The sequence below is a fragment of the Chlamydotis macqueenii genome, chromosome 5 (genome assembly GCF_036417535.1).
Source record: "Chlamydotis macqueenii isolate bChlMac1 chromosome 5, bChlMac1.mat, whole genome shotgun sequence".
Taxonomy (NCBI): domain Eukaryota; kingdom Metazoa; phylum Chordata; class Aves; order Otidiformes; family Otididae; genus Chlamydotis; species Chlamydotis macqueenii.
The window spans coordinates 56716242-56735143 of record NC_141560.1 but is presented as its reverse complement, the minus strand read 5'-3'; the positions used below and the strand labels follow the sequence as shown (position 1 = coordinate 56735143).

General features: G+C 37.6%; 1 protein-coding gene across 1 annotated transcript in view; it reads left to right on the top strand.

Moving 5' to 3' along the window:
* Positions 1-18902, top strand: part of INSC (INSC spindle orientation adaptor protein) — a 161171-nt gene that overhangs the window by 125895 nt on the left and 16374 nt on the right. The window contains exons 8-9 of the mRNA XM_086748805.1: positions 12600-12771; positions 14797-14975. Of these exons, the coding sequence (XP_086604931.1) occupies positions 12600-12771; positions 14797-14975 (351 nt within the window). The remainder of the gene's footprint in view (positions 1-12599; positions 12772-14796; positions 14976-18902) is intronic.

Genomic DNA, 18902 nt, shown 5'->3' with positions numbered 1-18902 from the left:
AGTTGTACTCTCTATAAATTGTCGACTACTCATTGTAACTTCCAAGAATGACATAACAGCACCAGGAAAAATAAGCAAGGTGGAAACTAATTTAAAATGTTTGTATATTCAAGGGCAATATCATGTACATAAAAATGGTAATTTAACTGTTTTGGAACTGTTACTAGAAACATCTAGTAAACATACTTATATTTAACAGATCTCACAGTTAACAAAATTTCACATTGTTGTGACAAAGTTTTGTCCACAGACTTTCAAGAAGAACCACAAGAAGACATTGAGTGAAAGCATTTAATTAGCGTACTCCAACAATGCTGCTGCTATCTTTGCTGTCGGCAAAATGGATATTATTTTGGTGTGGAACAATATGGAAAGAAATGCTACTGGTATTTGATTTGGGTATTAGGAAAAAGCATAGTTACAGAACAAAACCCTATGATGCTAACTATTGTATGTACAACACACACGCGCATGAAGTCTCTTCAAGAACTGACAATTCTATAAATATTTTGAAAACAAAAGCCCACTTGTTCCATGTAACAACTGTTGTTTAGGTTATTAAACAGAATTTTAGAGTAGGCACTGTGAACAGAACATCTAGGCGTCCAGCCAGTTTGAGACCTCTAGTGAAATCCGCGACAGTATGGGATGTGGAACAATTCTTAGCTCAACTAGGTCTTGATCCTGTGGGATAACTGTTATTGGTGGCTCCTAACTTCACTGGGGAACAATAAGACTTCTGTTTGTCAAATGATTAATGTGCCTGAATTGCAAGGCACATTTCACACATTTTGTATGAAACTAAACCTGTAGCATGCTCTTCGTTGATGGGAATTGAGAGAGGGAGTGATTCTTAGCACACCAGAGACTCAGTCCAAGATAAAATTCTGAATGATCTTTACTAGAACGTTTCTTCTAAGTGTGTTATGTGTAGAGAGCAAAAGAAATTGTGTAAGAGATACTGGCCTGACCTTTTTGTTTGGAAGCTACTAATATAGTGATAAGCAAGAATAAAATATGTGGATTATTTTTAAAAATTACTTACGCTGATTATTCTTTCCCCTCCTAGGATCCTTGTTGGCTTTGAACTTGGCATAATTCGTTTATGTTTTGTACAGCTTATCCTCTTCATCAGACATCAGTGAAAGTAAATTTCAAAAATATGCTGAATTCTTCTCTGGTAAAAAATAGTGGGAATGATGTAACACAGACTTTGCACTGGCTTTTCCCTAGTAGTTGCCATCATTGCTTACAGTGCTAGCTCAGTCTTGTTGCAACACTTTCCCAAGGGTGAGAAGAATGTGACCAGGCCTCTACCTGCTGCACAGTGAAGCTGGACACAGCTGTACTGTGAGAGGTGACTGAAAGGCTTCCAATCCTAATATAAATAGAAACATATTCAGAATTATTTCTTTCTTTTGTTCTTTGTCAGCTGTACAGCTGAAATACTGTAAAATTATTTCTGTTTTAATATTTTATTTACCATCTGAATTTTTCTAAAATAGGTTCCAAAGCAAATGTCATTTATTCTGTTTGTTAGTCCTGTTGGAAAGGGAGAGTGCACTGCAAGCAAGTCTCAGGAGAGAATTCAGTAAGCCACTATTTCAATCAAGTATCTAGCAAGGCACTGTCCTTCAAAACAGTATTTTCTTTCTTCCAGACTCTTTGTTCTTTAACAGAATTTGAACTTTTTCTAGAAGTTTGATATACTTTAATCTAAAGTTATGTTCTTTGGCTATAAGGGTTTGGTAGCTCTCATTTCAGAGTGACATGCCCTTGTTTTCTAGTTGTCACGCTTTTCTAGTATCTCTTCTAGATGTCCCATGACATTATCTGTACTTCCCTCTGAAACAGCAGGGAATAGGTCCCTGTGATGGTTTAGCCCGAATTACCACACAGTTTCTCGCTCACCCTCCCCCTCCCCAGTGGGATGGGGAAGAGAATTGGGAAGGAAGGAGAACTCATGGGTTGAGATGAAGACAATTTACTAAAATAACAAGGGAAAACTACAATAATAACAGAATATAAGGATATTAAAATATACAAAGTGAACAGTATATGTTTTCTCACTACCCAATGTCCCAATGACCGATACTGGCTGTCCCAAGCAGCGATCACGGAAACAAAACTGAGCGGCAAGCAAAGGAGCAAAAGGGAGCCAGCAAGGTCAAGGGAACAATGCCAGCAAAACGAGGAGGAAAGATGGATGCCAGGAAGGCAGATACCCACCCTGGCCAGCCCCCACTTATATACTGAGCATGATGTTTATGGCATGGAATACTCTCTTTGGCCAGTTTGGGTCAATTATTCTGTCCATCTTTCTCCCAGCTTCCTGCATCTGCAAGTTAGCGAGACTTGGAAAGCAGGATGGTGTCCTTGGTCTCATTCAAAACAACTTGTATCATCAGGGTGTTTATCAACATTCTTCACACACGAAATCCAAAACACAGCAGCTACTGAGAGGAAAATTAACTCCATCCTTGCCAAAAACAGGACAGTCCCAATAGTGGGAGCCACGCCTGGAGTTAGGGAAAGCCCTGAACCTTTCTGTGGAGAGTTGCAGTGGCTCTTCTTGTGTTATTTACAGACTGGCAGGTGGCAGAATGACGCCTGATCATGTGAAATTTCTAGCCCAGACTTGGGCTTTACAGATCTGGAGGATTAGGTTGGCTTGGCATATGGAATGAGAGTTTTTACTGCTTATGTGAAGTGAACCTTGAGTGTTATTGAGGAATTCTAATATTTAGTACTCGCTAGTTGTTAGGTTCCTTCTGTTATAACATCTCTTGTGAATATTATTCTAAGAATGAACAAACTGGCTCATAGATTAGGAACAATATTAGAAAAACAGGCAGTGACTGGATGACAGTATCAGAACAGTATTTGGGACTTTCCTCAACAACATGCTTATTTTCCCAGATCTAGGCAGCTTCTTAGCTAAAATATGGCAAATTGAAGTTTTATCTTTGCCATAACATAATGTTTACACATTTTTCCATCTAAAATAACTGGAGAAGATCCTGAGCTATTGAAGCTGGCATCTGCTCACTAGGTTAATTCAATTTAAGTAAGTTCTGACATGGTTTTCTGATACGATATCAGTTTATGACAATAAGTCTGACTTGCAAATATGATTTGAATGCAGATTGGAACTGCCCCTGTATCAAAGTGCTATGTTGTAGCTATCTTTGCTTGTTGAAAAAAAAAATCTCTATTGAATCATAGAATCATAGAATGGTTAGGGTTGGAAGGGACCTTTAAAAGTCATCTAGTTCAACCTCCCTGCAAGGAGTAGAGACATCTTCAACTAAATCAGGTTGAAAGTGTAACCAAATTTGTGGTTTTGCTCCTCCTTCAACACAGTGTTCAAACACCAGCTTAACTTTAAATATATATGTTTGTTATCCTTGATAAGAGTGCTTATTTATATTGAGACCTGCTAAGGCAGCAAACAATTTTGAGCAGAAGAAAAATCAAAATTCAACTTGTAAAAATATTCCATTTTCTCAGCTTCTTAACATTGTCCTCATTTCTTCTAATATAGAATCAATATAGTAACTATATTTTATCAAAGAGTACTGTGAGGTGTTAATGGAGAGAAAAACCTCTGAGATCATTTTACCTGATGGCTGATTGTAGACCTCTGACTGCTCATAAAGATTCCATGCAAACAGCTGATCTTTAACTTGAATTTCTTATGCTTAAAGCAATTCTGAAATTATTTTATTGCCACTGCAGTCATAGAAATAAATCAATGTTTGTAGGAGACCCAAGGAGATTTTCTTAACTGTCAGGAGAGGAATCATAGGACCAAATAGCCTGAGCCTGGTGCAGTCAGTAAAGTTCCATCAATTTTCACCAGATGAAAACTTCTACTTTTTTTACTTTTTTGAAATTCTTGTTTGAATAAGGGTAGCAATTTCCTCTGTTGTTATTACAACATGAATGGACTCTTACTGAGTTGCTCACTAAAAGTTTTATAGCTAAAGTGCTGTGAGTGTTTTCATTATAAATGGCTATCATAAAGCTCTATAACTTGCTTGTAAAAATTCTCTGCCAATAAAAGTCTGGCACATACAAGGTTGGTTCTGGAGCTAATTTATTTAAATCAATTTATTAAAATAATAGAACAGCCATTGTGAAGTAATGAATGTGGCAAACAATTATATTAATGCTTGGTGCCTCATAGTGCTTTTCTTAAAAGCAACAAAAAGTTCTGGAAAGAACAATATGAGTAAAGCATGGAGTCAGTTTTGGCAGTTATGTGAATTTAGACATAAAACCATTTTTTTTTTAAACAAGTTGCCATATATACTTAATACATTCTATTAGATAAATGTCCTACTGTTATGGTGTGTTTAATTACTGTACATGTGATTCAAATACTGTAGAAGCCTTGCATTTCAGAGACTCTGGATATTTTTTTAGCTAAATCCACTGACACAGTTGAAATCAGAAATATTTGCAGGAAAATTGTTTGCATAAGGATCTGTTTCTGAATGCATTTGCAGATGCTAAACTATCACACTCATATAAAGTAACAGTAAAAAATGCGACATCCTGTGCTCTCTCCATTCCTCATCCACTCTCTCTACCTTTCTAATGTAACTCTCTACTTTCTGCTATGGTGTTTTCATTATCATATTTTGAGCATAGGGTAGGGTTATGCTTGTTTCTAACTTTATGGTATAATGACCTGTTCAAGAATTTTAATCTGATGAGAGGAGAAGTTGTATGTGAAATTACAGTAATAATAATAATATGCTCTTTTATTAACTCTTTAGCATAATTATGTTAAGGTTTGAAGATATTGACTTGAATACATCTAGAATTCTAGCAGGAAGGTTATCAGATACTTTTCCTGAGAGAAGAAAGACACTATGAAGTGTTAGATTAGCTGGTAATGACTGGTTCTCTGGCTGTGACCTCCACGCTGCTCTTTTTGGATAGAGACACTTTCTCATTATTGTAAGAGATTAAGAGGGTCGTCTAAAAATGTGGCATGCATAGGATACTTTTTTTCCTCATGAAGAGGTACACTAACAGACACTTCTTGAAAATAAAATACATGGTGTCACACCAAAACCTAAATTGTACAAAGTAATCAAACATGTTGAAAGAGTGTTCTTGTTTTTAAATGCTAGACACCAGGTGTTTGAGAATATGCAATGAAGTGTCTATGACATTATTTATTTAAAACTAGATGATCAGAGCATGTTTTTTTTTCAGTAAGCACATCTCATTTTCTGGAGTGCCCTGCTATGCATAACCCTGGAGTGCCTGTTTGTTTATAGGAATAGTTGAGGTGTTTTTTGTTTTTTGTTTTTTGTTTTTTTTTTTCTCAGACTATGATCCCCCAGGGTAAATAAAAATGAGTGCTATGTGAAAACTAGTAACGTATGGTCTTTCCCTAATTCAGACTTTAGGTCTCAGTATGTTGTTCAGCATTCTTATATAACACATGACAGTTCGTCTCATCTTGTTGCCAAGTCCTTTTTGTGTCTGTGTGACTGCATTTTAATGAAATTCAGACCCCAAAGTATAATATATAAAGCCTTATCCATTATTTAAAAGAAACAAGCATATACTTTCTGGAATTTGTAATGCAGATATCAAGAAAGTCCTACAAATAGGAATAGATTCCTGCAACTTAAAAACAAGCCAGTATATCCCACCCTGCAAAATGCAGGGCAAAAGAATCTGAGAAACCTTTGTCTTCTGTCATGTGTCACATAACTTGAAGAATTTAATCTTTAACTTTATCATATGTGAACAGAAATAGTTCTCCCCTGTTCTTACATGCTTCTGAGATTACTGATAACACAGTCATTATTGTGGTTGTCTTATAGCTGTGTCAAGAAAAAGAGAATGTAACAATGCTGAGTACAAAGGCCATTGCAAACGTCTTTTTATTTTCCCCAGCCATTGTACTCATTTGTGCTTGGTAGTTTTCCTTCTGTTTTATCAATACATCCCAATTCTATAAATAGCAACAGTAACTGAGTAGGAGGATCTGTACTGCAGATGACTTCTACATAACTGCAAGTGAATGCAGTTTGCAGTTTCTTCTCCTTCTGCCCTTTGTAGCCACTCAGCAGCTATCCTGTAGAATTGGAGGCATGTATGGAGTACATCACGAAAGCTCAATGTATCCTTGGGTGGTTCACCTATGTTTGCAGAGGGTAGTTTCAAGCAATGTAAGCTGTGATTTATGGGAGTCAGAATATCTGAGCTTCCAGGCTAATAGCAGTGCAGTTCCTCATTTCTTTTATCAACTTCAGAAATAATACTTTAAAAGACTGTCTCACCTTTCATACCAATTCTCAAAATTGAGAGAATTTAAAGCCAGCTATTCCCTTATACTTGAAGTGAAGATAAGAAAGAAGTCTGGATGTTAATCTTACTGATTTTCTCCTTCCTTTTTGTAAAATGACTTATTCTCTATTACCTCTTCAACATACAGATGTACTTTTTATCTGCAACAAGCTTAGAGCATCTCTGAGAACATTCACTGTGAACATGCACTGCTTGACTGCTTTCCCTAAGTTTCGTAGGGAGAAAAGGTTTACACACTATTTATCCTTTCACTCCTAGTCAGCCCAGGACAAGGAACTTGTTGTTTCATCCTGCTCTGCAGTTTGTTTCTTCCTGCAGCATGGCTGCAAGGTTTCTACTTCGGCATTGCCACATTTAATGCATGCTTCAAGCTGATACAGCCAACTGACTTTTTTTTTTTGAGAGAAGATCGAGATTTTTGTTAGATCAGAGATTTTTTATAGATCAGATCACCTTCACACTGTCCCTTGATGGCTAAACACAAGGAAGAACAAACCTCTTCATTAGCCTGACCACACTCAGAAGGAGAGAAGTTTAAAAGAGAAGCTTTAGTTGAAGTTGCCATGAACCAAAGCAGTCACTCACAGCCAATTTGGACACAAAGCTAAGGTTATTGCCAGCAGTTTTAAAGCTACTGAGTTGGGAACCATTTAACCTTTATTTGGCCCCATACTATTCTGTAGAGTATACAGTATGGCTTATAAATTAGGTCCCATGGCCACTGTTGTACAGCAGTAATTATAAAAACCATTGCAGTTTTGTTCACTGATCATTGCTGCTGCCATGGAATTGCTGCAGCAGCTTTGATTACTTGGAATAGTATTTCTGGACATTTTAATGGCACCAATCTATTAATATATCATCTCACTTTAAAAATAGCTGACTAAATCTTAATCTGGTGTAAATCAACAAAGTGCTCAGTTAGTGGAGCTAAGGCAATTTTTATCTACAGAGCACTTAACAGGACAACTGTTCAAATATGAAATATCACTGTATGCAAGGTTCCCTTCCTTTCTTTCAACATAGAAATTAAACAAGACTTGTAGGCCACCTACAGGTGCAGAATAAGTTACAGAAGTTGACATAGGATATACCTCAGCCTTGATGATCAGGAATTCATTTAATGAATGTGGATTCTGCTGGATGACATTTGCAGTGGAGTTACAGAAAAGTGAAGTGACTTCATGGTTCATGTGAAGTAGAGTGAAGTAAATTGTGTTCAAGAATGCTGAGCAGGAGCTTCAAACATTTCCTGAATGTGATATTATTTCCTTCCTTCCTTGTCTGTCTCCCTCTTCCTCATCCAATAAATTTTAATGTGTTTGCATTTTTATCCAGCTATGTAGTTTCTATTTAGTCTGTTAATGTTCATGTCTTCACATATATAGTTAACCTGTCCTAGCTTCAAGTTGGAGGTGCTAATACACAGCATGTGTGAAAGGATAAAACAAACACAATTCTGATGTGTCAGTTCTTGACTGTTTGATGCAGCCTCTGCTTTTGAAATTCTCCTCTACCCTCCCGGGAAGGTTGAGATAGTGTTTAAGAGGCAATCCCCTTTGTGATTTTGTTTCCACATTTGCTGTCTTACATGTAGATCTCAGCATCTCCCTTCCATTGTTCCTTTAAAACTGCTTTGGAACCTGCTGGTGTTGCTTACCAGAAGCGCTCAGTTGTAGGCTGGCAGTGTTATCCATGGATTTGACTGTGAAAAATCATCCAACAGTCTGTAAGGCTTCCCAATCTCAGCAAGATGACTTGGGAGATCAATTTAGAGAACTGAAAAAACCTTTGGGAAAGTTTACCAATAGGTAGAGTGTTAAGAGTGGGCAAATAGGAATGTTAGAGAAAGTCATAGGATGAGAGAACTCCTTCAGTAGCATTTTATACAAATGAAGACAGACGTTATAAAAAAAGAAGGCAAAGAGTCTTGGTTCCTGGAGTGGTATGCAAAGCCTGCCTTAAACATCCTTGTGGAAAGCATAGAGTTAAGATTGCTGCTGTGTAATATTTCAAACCATTAAGTCATTAATGCAATTTATCCCAAGTTCTGTATTGGTATCTTTAAGAGATGCCTAGTTTTATTTAACATTTTTAGGAGGAAGAACAGGTATACTGAAGAAAGAAGAGAGCTGCCCCAGAACTCATTCATTCCTGTTGCAGAGAAAAGAAATTATTTCCTTTCAGAAGATGTGACCTATGCAAGTAAAGCGGTCACATATTTATTTTGTCACTTGGATTAAGTGTAACAGAGATATGCTCATAAGCGTGTACGTTCCTGGCATTTGTCCAGTTATCAATATTGAAATATTAGTGATCAAGCATTTACTGAACGCCATTCCTCAAATGCAGGGTCTCCGCAGCATCTTGTTGCATTCATGGAATTCATTTGTTTGCATTATCTGGCTAACTGTTCTTTTGTATTGCCAAGGTGATGAACAGATTTGACATTTAGCTGATTACTTCACCAAAATTAAACAGAAAACAGGGCAACCATCCAAAGTTCCTTTCAGTGTGAAAGCTAATTATAAAAATGCTTTGAGCAGCAATTTCTTTTTGGATGTTAAAGTGCTTTTATTAGATTGTTCCCCTGTCATTTTAAAATTTATTGCTAGACACTTAAAAATGGGGTTGCCTGCTGAAGCAGAATTATTTTATTTTATTTTCTATATTTAAGATGGGAGAAAAAAGTGTATAGAACAAATTTTATGCTGAATTTCTTACTATTTCACATGATTCTGAATAGAAAGGAGAATAACTAGTGCTGATTTTTATGGATACAAAAAACATATTTTATCTTTATGCTGAATAAAAACATATATCCACTTCTATTTAGAATTCAGCAGCTCCCAATTCCCAAAAACTTAGCAAATAAAAAATCAAATATGTAATTTAAAAGTTGAGTACAGCCCTTGTATTGTTAGAAGCAATTGGAAAAACCTAACCATGTGCTTGTACCCGCCATTACTCATTCTGAAATATCATAAAACTACTCTAAAGTCATTTTGTTGAGGACATTGAATAAGAGTTGGCCAAGTGAATTTTAAGTAGTAAAATTAGAGCTGAAAAGTGCTGAATCCTGCTACCAGATCTTAGAAGTTCTTGCGAAGTATTTTTGAGTGCCTTGGAATATATTTAACTTTTTATACTGACTGTTGTTATTAGCATTCTTTGGACGCCAGACAAGGTGTTATCTAGGGAGGTTTCAAGGTGACAAAGTTGGGGGTTTTTGCATATGATAGTCTAGCACACTTGGCCACTACATCATCTTGTGAGGACATACATTAATTCTTGACGCAGAGATCTATTAATATACCTTGAAGCCAAGTGAATTATGTGAATTTGCTGTTTCAAGCTGTAGAATTCTGCCATAACTAGGAGGAAATATTTTGCTGTAGGTAGATTAATGTTGAAAGCTTGTCAAGACAAATTTTAATGTTGAAAATTTATTATTCTTCTTCTTGCCAATACTTAAGCTTCTATACTACATCCCATTTGTAATCTGAGGAAAAATAGATATATAATTTCTTTTGTATTTATCTATGTTATTAGAGTTCCAATGATATAGTCTATTGCCTATTCAAAAGTGCATCTCAATGAATAATCTTCCAGAGGGTAATTTTTGCTCTCATCAATCTGAGAACTTTTCTTGTGAAATACAGTAACTGTCAGTGCTTATCAAATAGTTTAATTCATGCCCATTGCACGATAAGTAATTAAGATAACTGAACATTCTGTATAATAAATAACAAAACCATGAATAAGAAATTTGCTAAATACCCTTTGTGGAGATAGTGGATAGGAATTAACGTGCATGTTCTGAGGAAGCTTTAAATAGACAGAGAATGCAGTCTGAACAACAGACCTGTTGTAGTTCAGCCCCGATCGGGACCAGACTACGCAGTCTCTCTCTCACTCCCCCCACCTTCCAAGAGAATAGGGAGAGATGATATAAGGAAAATGGCTCAAGGTTTGAGATAAAGACGGGGAGAAATCCTTAAAGTTACCGTCACGGGCAAAACAGACTCAACGTGGGGAAAACTATTAATTTATTTCTAAAACTAGTAGGAGAATGAGACAGGGAACAAGATAACCTCCCCCCACCCCTCCCTCTTCCCAAGCTTAACATTATCTCTACTACCTTCCCCTCCTGAGTGGCACAGGAGGGAAAGAAGAATGGGGGTCACGGTCAGTTCATCACGCGTTGTTTCATGCCGCTGCTTCATCATCGGGGGAAGAACTCCTCACATTCCTCCCCTGCTCCTTCGTGGGGTCCCTCCCATGGGCCACAGTCCTCCGTGAAACTGCTCTGGCGTGGGTCATCTCTTCCATGGGTGCAGTCCCTCTAGAGCAGCTGTCCCAGCAGGCCCTCCACAGGCCACAGCCTCCTTCAGGCATCCACCTGCTCCGGCGTGGGGTCCTCAATGGGCTGCAGGTGAATCTCTGCTCCTCCGTGGACTTCCATGGGCTGTAGGGGGACAACCTGCTCCACCATGGTCGTCACCACAGGCTGCAGGGGAATCTTGGCCAGGAGCCGCGTTACTCCTCCCCCTCCTTCTGAACTGACCTTGGCGTCTGCAGCCGTTCCTTACAACAGGCTGGCAGACGCCTCTCAGGATCTTTTTTACATCTTATTCACTTCTCATCTCCTCTCCACTTCTTGCAGCCGAGCTGGGCCGAGTTGGGCCCAGTCGGCCGCCTGGCGGGAGGCCAGAGGGTGAGGCCTGCAAGGCCCACAAGGCTCACGCCTCCCCCTCTCTGCCACTGCTCAGCTGCTTCACATCTTCTCCTCCTCTTTTTCCTGTTTTCCCCTTCTTAAATACGTTATCGCAGAGGCGTTATCACGGGACATTCTGCTACCAATTGGCTCGGCCTTGGCCAGCAGCGGGTCCGCCCTAGGCCCGGCCGAGTCCACTGAACAAAGGGGAGCGACTTCTAGCAGTTTCCTACAGAAGCTACCACCTTAAGCCCCCCCTCACCCAACAAAACCAGAACAAGACCTAAGAAAGAGTCCTGGTGAGCGTGCAACACAAACGTGGGCTTGGGTTTTTTTTGACTGTTAAGTCAGTGCTAAGCCTTCATAACTTCTCCTTGTATCTATAATGTGTTCCAGAAATATGTAAAGCAATTTACCCACACTTTTCGGAACTTCAAATACATAAATAAATAAGGCCAGTTTTAAAAACAGTTACTCTGTGAAATTTGCACAAACTCTGGTAATTTGTAAACTGTTTCAATAGTTACATTAGCTTCATCCATATAAAGATTTTAATTAGTGAATTTATGTGAATTCGATGTAAACATGACCATAATTAATTAGATCAATCTCCGTGCTCTGTCCCCTCTAAGCACGTCTACCTACCTGCTTGACAAGGCGATTAATTATTCAGGGTAATGTTAAACAGTGGGTGAAACATAGTCCTGTTAATTTGAAAGTTCACAGATGATGTCCTTGTCTACAGAGAACCTTCCATTGCTGGGTTTGTTTGGTAGCAGATGATATGTTTCTTCCGTTGAAGCTATCCCACTCTGTTGCAGTCTTTCAGTGTGTCAGTGGGTCTCCTATAATCCAGAGCAAGGTGTGCGTATATGATCTGCCTAAACTGTGTAAGGAATGAGCTTAGAACACTTCAGGCACTCTAAAAGCATAAACGTATGTACATTTTACTGATTTTTCTGTTTCTCTTCCAAGTGAGCAAGGGATATACGGACATAGCTTTAATGTAAGAGCTGTGCAAGCTCATCAGGTGCAGTTTGGCTAGGGTCTCTCCTTAATAGTATTTTTTGATCCTGCATTGGCTTTGTGACTTTCTCAGAAAAAAAAGTGGATAAAAAAATTGTCTAGGAGGAACTTAGTGCACACTCAGGCTTGAGTCTTGCAGTGGAACACACTCAGACAAGGGCTTAAATGAGGCTGTGCATAATAGCAGTTAGCATTTGCTTATGAGAGCTTATTTTTGGATTAATGTCTAAGTTGAGACATCTGTCAGAAGACTTGTTTATTTGACCGAGATCAGCAGAAACATTAAGGGAGAAAAAAAAAATTGCAAGACTTCTTCCTGGTCAACATTTTTTTTATGCTGAACTCATTTGTATCTGCTAAATTGAAAGTTATTATGTCATAAATGCCACAAAGTTTAAGTCGTTTTTCAAAATAAACTGAGCAGTTTAGCCACAGCCAAGAAAGAGAACTGTAAACCCATCTTTGGTTGCAAACGTATTTCCTGGAGTATTTCCAACCTATACCTATTGTTTTTCCATAGGTTGATGGGATACTATGCCTGGCTGACATTCTTACTGATAGTACCCATTCTGAAGCTACTCATGCAGAAGCAGCGGCAGTAATTGCACAGATCACATCTCCACATCTCACCTTCACTCAGCATCTCAGCAGCTTTCTGGAAAATATGGAGGAAATTGTAACAGCACTTGTCAGTAAGTTCTTTATGGGACTTCTAAGTCTTTTAAGTTAAAATGGCGGGTTGGAGCAGGACTCTCTTTCTTTAGAAATATTCCCTATGTAGAGTTTGCCATTCTTCCCTTAACAGAAAAAAGAACTCAGCCGTTTCTAATTCTGAATGAGGGCATTCTGCAAGTACATAATGTTTTTTACTCCAGTCCATATTTGAATAGAATTTATGCATATTTGTCAAATTAGCATCTAGGTTAAATTCTATCATTAGAACCACAGAAAACACTCAGCAAAGTATTCTCCTGTCACATGCTTGTCTGTAAAAAAGCAGTTTCTAAGAGTTGCTAACCTTTATGCTGTTGTAGTTTCTAAACTTGCTCAACTCAAGCTCTCCACTACATCTAAATTTGTATGATACTTCAGAGGAAAAGTACAGTATAGTATAATCTATGGGCACTTTTATAAGAAAATAAAAGATCTGTCTTTCTTATCTAGGCCTCTGATCCATGGTAAAATGAGGCAAAGGTAACAGCAGGCTTTTACTTAACCTGGGTCAGTGAGGACACTTCAGAAAAATTAGATGAAATTTCTCATTACTTTATAAAGAGAGGAATTTCTTATTTCTGGCACCGTGCTCTGTCCCTCTCAAATACCAGAAGCTTTCAGTCAAGAATTCTCTTCCTCTCTCTGATCTGGAAATTCAGTTTCCCAGAGCTTCATGTCAGAAAGTACAGTCATCTCATTTGATTTCTCAATGTATAATAGGTCAATACATCTGGATATTTCTCTATGGTGCCCAATGGTTACAGTTAAACTACAGCACTTCAATTTTTATGCTTTTTAATTATTTTTTTTTAAAAAATAGAACAAGAAAATACTATAGTAGTGACAGTGCTTGAGGATAATGCAGTGCCTGGGAATTTTCTGAGGTGTATTAGGCATTCTTCAATATGCCCAGGGAGAACTAGTGCTGTAGAAATCAAGGAAACAATTGATTCCTGATGACCAGACTATCCAGCACCAAATATTGAAGGCTCTGCCCTGCACCTGCCCTGAATCCAGTGTGTAGAGTTGTGCTGAGCTTGGTTCTGCTGTACCTAGACTGCTAGAGGCATCTGACTGGACTGATTTAAGATGATTTTCCAGATTCTTACAGTGTACCACAGTCAAGGGACAATCTGAACAGTCTATCCAGAATAATAGTAGGTAGAGCATTTCCCCAATTGTCACTGTTTAAGTTCCACAGGAATTTTAGTAGTATATACTCTGCCCAAGAAATGTGAGCATTAAAAATAGTGTATAAAAATGTACAGCTTTGGAAGAGCCATTTCATTAATCACACACCAGTTTCCTTGTAATATTTATAACTCAGTAATTGAATTACTGTAATATGTTTAATTTTTAAACCATGCTGAAATCCAATTGCCAAGTGATTCAGATCTAAGTTAAAATACATATGTGCAAGGAATTAAAAGGGAGCTGTGTCTTCAGCACTTCTTATTGAAGCTGGAAAATATGCAGGATGATCTTTGACTATAGAGAAACAGGTGTAGAGATAGGTAACATGTCTGCATATCTTGTTCCAAAGAATGAGATACATAGTAGAATTATTCTCTTATGGATCAGTTACTGTTAGCCTTCTGCCTCCTGTATTTCATTTTAATTAGTTATATCAAGCTTTACATTGAACAACATTCACTGGAATATTCCCTGTGGAATGCTATACTAGGTAAACCATCTCCTTAATTAGATGAATGTTAGAAACACTTGGTCTCTAGGTTCATAATTACCATCTTTCCCTGCTTTTGTGGTTCAAATGAAGGTACTTAATGTTAATATCGGTTATACTAACAATGTAACATATATAATTGACAAAATTAAGATGATTTTCTTTGTTTTGTTTCATATCTTGATGATTATGAACTCGGTCTTAGATACTAAGATTACTAATGCAAGTTGCAGATGCGTAAATATTGCTTTGAAACACCTAACCATGTTTTTTTTGCAACGAAGGAATGATTTGTTCAACTTATTTTCTGCATTCCTAGAACTGTGCCAAGAAGCCTCGTCTGGTGAAGTTTTCCTGCTGGCTTCAGCAGCTCTTGCCAATATTACTTTCTTTGATACCATGGCTTGTGAAATGTTGCTCCAGTTAAATGCAATGAAGGTTCTTCTAGCAGCATGTTCAGACAAACACATAGTGGATACTCCGTATTCCCGAGATCAGGTGAGTGGTTTCTCAGAAAGGTGCTGTCTGAGCACATTTGTGTAAAAGTCAACAGATTTCTGCACTATGTCTGCTTTGACACAGTCAAACCTAAGTTGCTTTCATGTCTCCCATTCTCAGTTCTATTCAATATATGGCTCTTTCTTTATCTGATTCTGTTCTTTTTTATTACAAGCATTATGAAATCTGACAGCTTTTTTTTCAGGGGGAAAAAAAAAAAAGTGAAGTTCCATATTTCTAAGATACTATAATTTTTTTTTTCATCATGAAGATGGCCAAAGAGTGACATGGAGGCCCAGAGAAGCTGTGGAATCTCCATTGTTGGAGGTATTCAAAACTTGACTGAACAGAGCTTTGAGGCAAACAAGATATATATGGAGACTGCAGCCTAAATATACAATTGCCAATTCAAAGATGAATTAGCTCCAAAAGCTGAGTAAGGATCTGATCCTCAGCCCGTTGACGCCGATGGGCTTTGGATCAAGTCCTAACTGCGTGGTAGGTGGTTTGCAAGTTTTACTGGCAAATAACACTGATGTACTTTTGCATTCCCCCTTTTTTTTTTCACTATTTTTTTTTAGCAAAGAGACACAGAAAATTAAAGATCTATGCTAATGCCCAGATGAAGTCAGAGGGAAATCTTTTGTTCCTCTCAGGTACTGCCATGCAACGGGTTACTGCAGAGGCACTGCTTATTTGGCATCTCAGTGACAAATTTTGCCTCAGCATGGTAACAAGTATGAGGTTTGAAGGTTTCAGTAGCTAATTACAAGGGGATGGAGGCTGCTAGTCATCTCCGTTAACCTACAGATGTTAGATGTTTATGAGACATTGGGAATATAACTAGAAGTCCATAATTCAGGCCTCACAAGCCCATCCCCCTACCACCTCTGAAATAGCCAAAAGATGATTATGGTAGACTTGGGATCTGTACTGCCACAGAAAACTCTGTGTACCCATTAATAGGAGCCAGGCCATGGAAAACAAGGCACAAGGGACCTTAGAAACTGGTTATTGGTGTTCTAGAGGGGTTACTAGGGCTGCTTTAGCTTATATTAAGAGAACTTAGCAGTTTTCCAGCTCATGAAGGTTTACGAAAAGATGGAGTTAAGCCATAATTACTATATTGCTCTTTGGGCAAAGTCAAGGACATCAGCTACAATTCTTTATGTTCTTTTTTTATTCCTCCTGTATGCTTCATAGTTTTGATTTCGTTATTTATTTATGCTGTCATCTTAATTCTGCTGTCAGCTGTGAGTTTGCGGTTTGCTCTATGGGTAGCATAGCGAGCCCCTTCTTTGTATGAGGAAGGCAGACATTGAAATAAATATGTATTACTTTATTAGGTAACAGACTAGTTCCAGGCTTTTTGCAGCTGCAGGACATGTCATTAGCTAAAGGAACAGAGAACTGAATGGCTTCTTTCCAAGAAATGAGGAGATTTCATTCCAAATAACCCCTTACATTCCTTCTTGGAATTAAAAACTACATCAGAAAAGTGTGATGTCTTCTGTGGTGTGCTGCAGTAAGTTTCTGAGTTGACTCCTTGTTATTTCTGCAGCAATGGGGACTATAAAATCCTGCCTTGTGTTCTGTTACTGAGCACTTGATGCTCAGGTGAAATCTGAGTACTGCTCATCCTGTCTTTAAGAGCTGTCAGCATTGGTAGTCAAGCAGTTTTGGTAATGCAACAGCCTTAAGATAAGCGTTCCTTTGAATTCCTGAACTAGTGGGTGTTTGAGTAGATTGCTCACCTTTCAAAGGGGTAGTTGTTTCAGTGTTACACTGGGAGGGCGGGTGGCGAATGTGTCTGCCAGTTACCACAGTTTTATGGAATGTTATGCTTTTTAATTTGCTCTGCGCCTAGTTGTTACAATGAGGAAAACGTAAGTCAGCTGGAGAGAAAAGCAACACTAAAATACTATATTTTATAAGGGTATTCTGAATTGCCATTTTGGCTTTTGATATATATTTTAAAATTCCTTTTAGGTATATCATATAGTTACTAAATTTTCCCATTATATATATTGTTATGTCCCAGCCAGCAGACATTTGCCTAAGGACGCATAGATTAAAGTTGAGTAAATTTTGAAATTTTTTGATTCAAGGTTTTATTTTGGAATATCCACCCACCGTGGAATGCATTTTTATGGACTAAAGCACATTCTGAATGATCAAGTTGTCCTGGCCAGTAAAATAGATTAATTAGAATTAAGCTATACTAAGTGTTGAAACATTTAAACAAAATAAGAATAAGATTCACAGCAAATACCACAAAATATGGTCTAATTATAATAAAAGAATGAGAATTATTTTATAAAATAATTATCATAACTATATTATACTATAAATTATTCTATACTATATTTGTAATATTTTATAGAAGATCCCCTCAAACTTAAATGCCCTGTTTTTCATATAGCTCTTTAATTTAAGTAACACAATTATCCTATAGAAAACTACCCAGTATTTCTAAACACATTACTACTTTAGCATTGCTGCTGATTTAAGAAAATTGTAATTTGCTATAATAGACTGAAGCATGCTTACATGGGAGAAAGATGGCTGAAATGCAAGAAAGTAACAGTGAGTTTTGTTTTCATTTGTGTCGTTTAAGTCACAGCATGGCCTTCTATACAGCCTTTCTAAGGAGAGCTAGCCATGACTAGTTATCACCCTCCATGGTCATATAAATAAATAACATTCTGCCCAGGAGCTGGATGTCAGATGCTTTGTGTGTTGCCTGTAGAAAGTATTTTCCTGCTCAAGCACCTCTAAAACTGTTCTGTCTTTTGACTTCTGAAAAGCTTTTGTGTGCAAATGATAATAAACTTTTCCTGCCTTCACTATCTGAAAACCAACCTCCTTCCTCTTTCATTTCCCAGACAGTGCTATCTTAGGTTAGGTAAGAAATCTAGAACTGAGTGCTGGACTTAATGATAAACAAGATAATCATTGTCCATTTTATAGAAGCATGTGTGGCTTCTGTAACCAGCAGTATTACATTGAGATGACTCAGTTTTGTAACAAAATACTTTGTATAAGAGTAGTCAGATAAAGCGATAATTTCCAGATACCTTAGCCTTGAGTTTTCTGTCAAAATGGATACAAATGTGCCATATTCTTTTTCTTGCTACAGATACTTATTTTCTGGATAGCAGGTTTTTTACTTCAAAGGAGCATCAAAATATCCTTTCAGAAGGGTTCGTGCCTAAATTCAGCAGTGTAATGTATAATCAGATTTCTTAATGGAGTTTAAGCACTGTCAGAAGAAGGGTTTAGCCAAAACCCTTATAATTTAAGGCCTTCTTGACTTTAACCATCATATTAGACTCTACATAGAAAAATATGAAATATGTATGTTTGTGCACAGTGTATTTATGTATAATAAAATTTTTCTTTCTGCATTCCCACTTGTCTCTTCAGTGTTGCTAGTATTCTCACCTTACCTGTGAAGTTGTGGAGGTACAGTCTAACAGCTTCTGACCTTCTGTTATTCAGGCAGACAAAAAAAAATTAATGTGCAGTGAACACATCAGTTTTAAAGTGGTTATTTCTAGGCCTAAAATCAGTGAACTATGTTTCAGAAAAGTTGTTGGTGGAAAAAGGCTTTTAAGTTGGAAGGAGAAAATGGAAATCATTGCTGCTTTTTTTCTGCTAAACTCTTTCCTGTTTTCTTGGTGTCTGGGAAATGCTGCAGACTCTCAAGCTAAGACCTTCTGTCTCATTTGAGATTTGAAACCCTTAATACTATTCTTCCTCTAGGTTCCAGATTTTTTTTCTCTGCTCTTCCATTTTTTTTTTCCATGGAATTTGCATTTTCCTTTTGTTGCCTTTTCCCCTCTCTTTTCCCTTACATGGGAGATTGTAGGGTGAAAAGGAGAGCAGAGATAGATGTTACTTAACATAAAGAAGCTTTGATTTTTA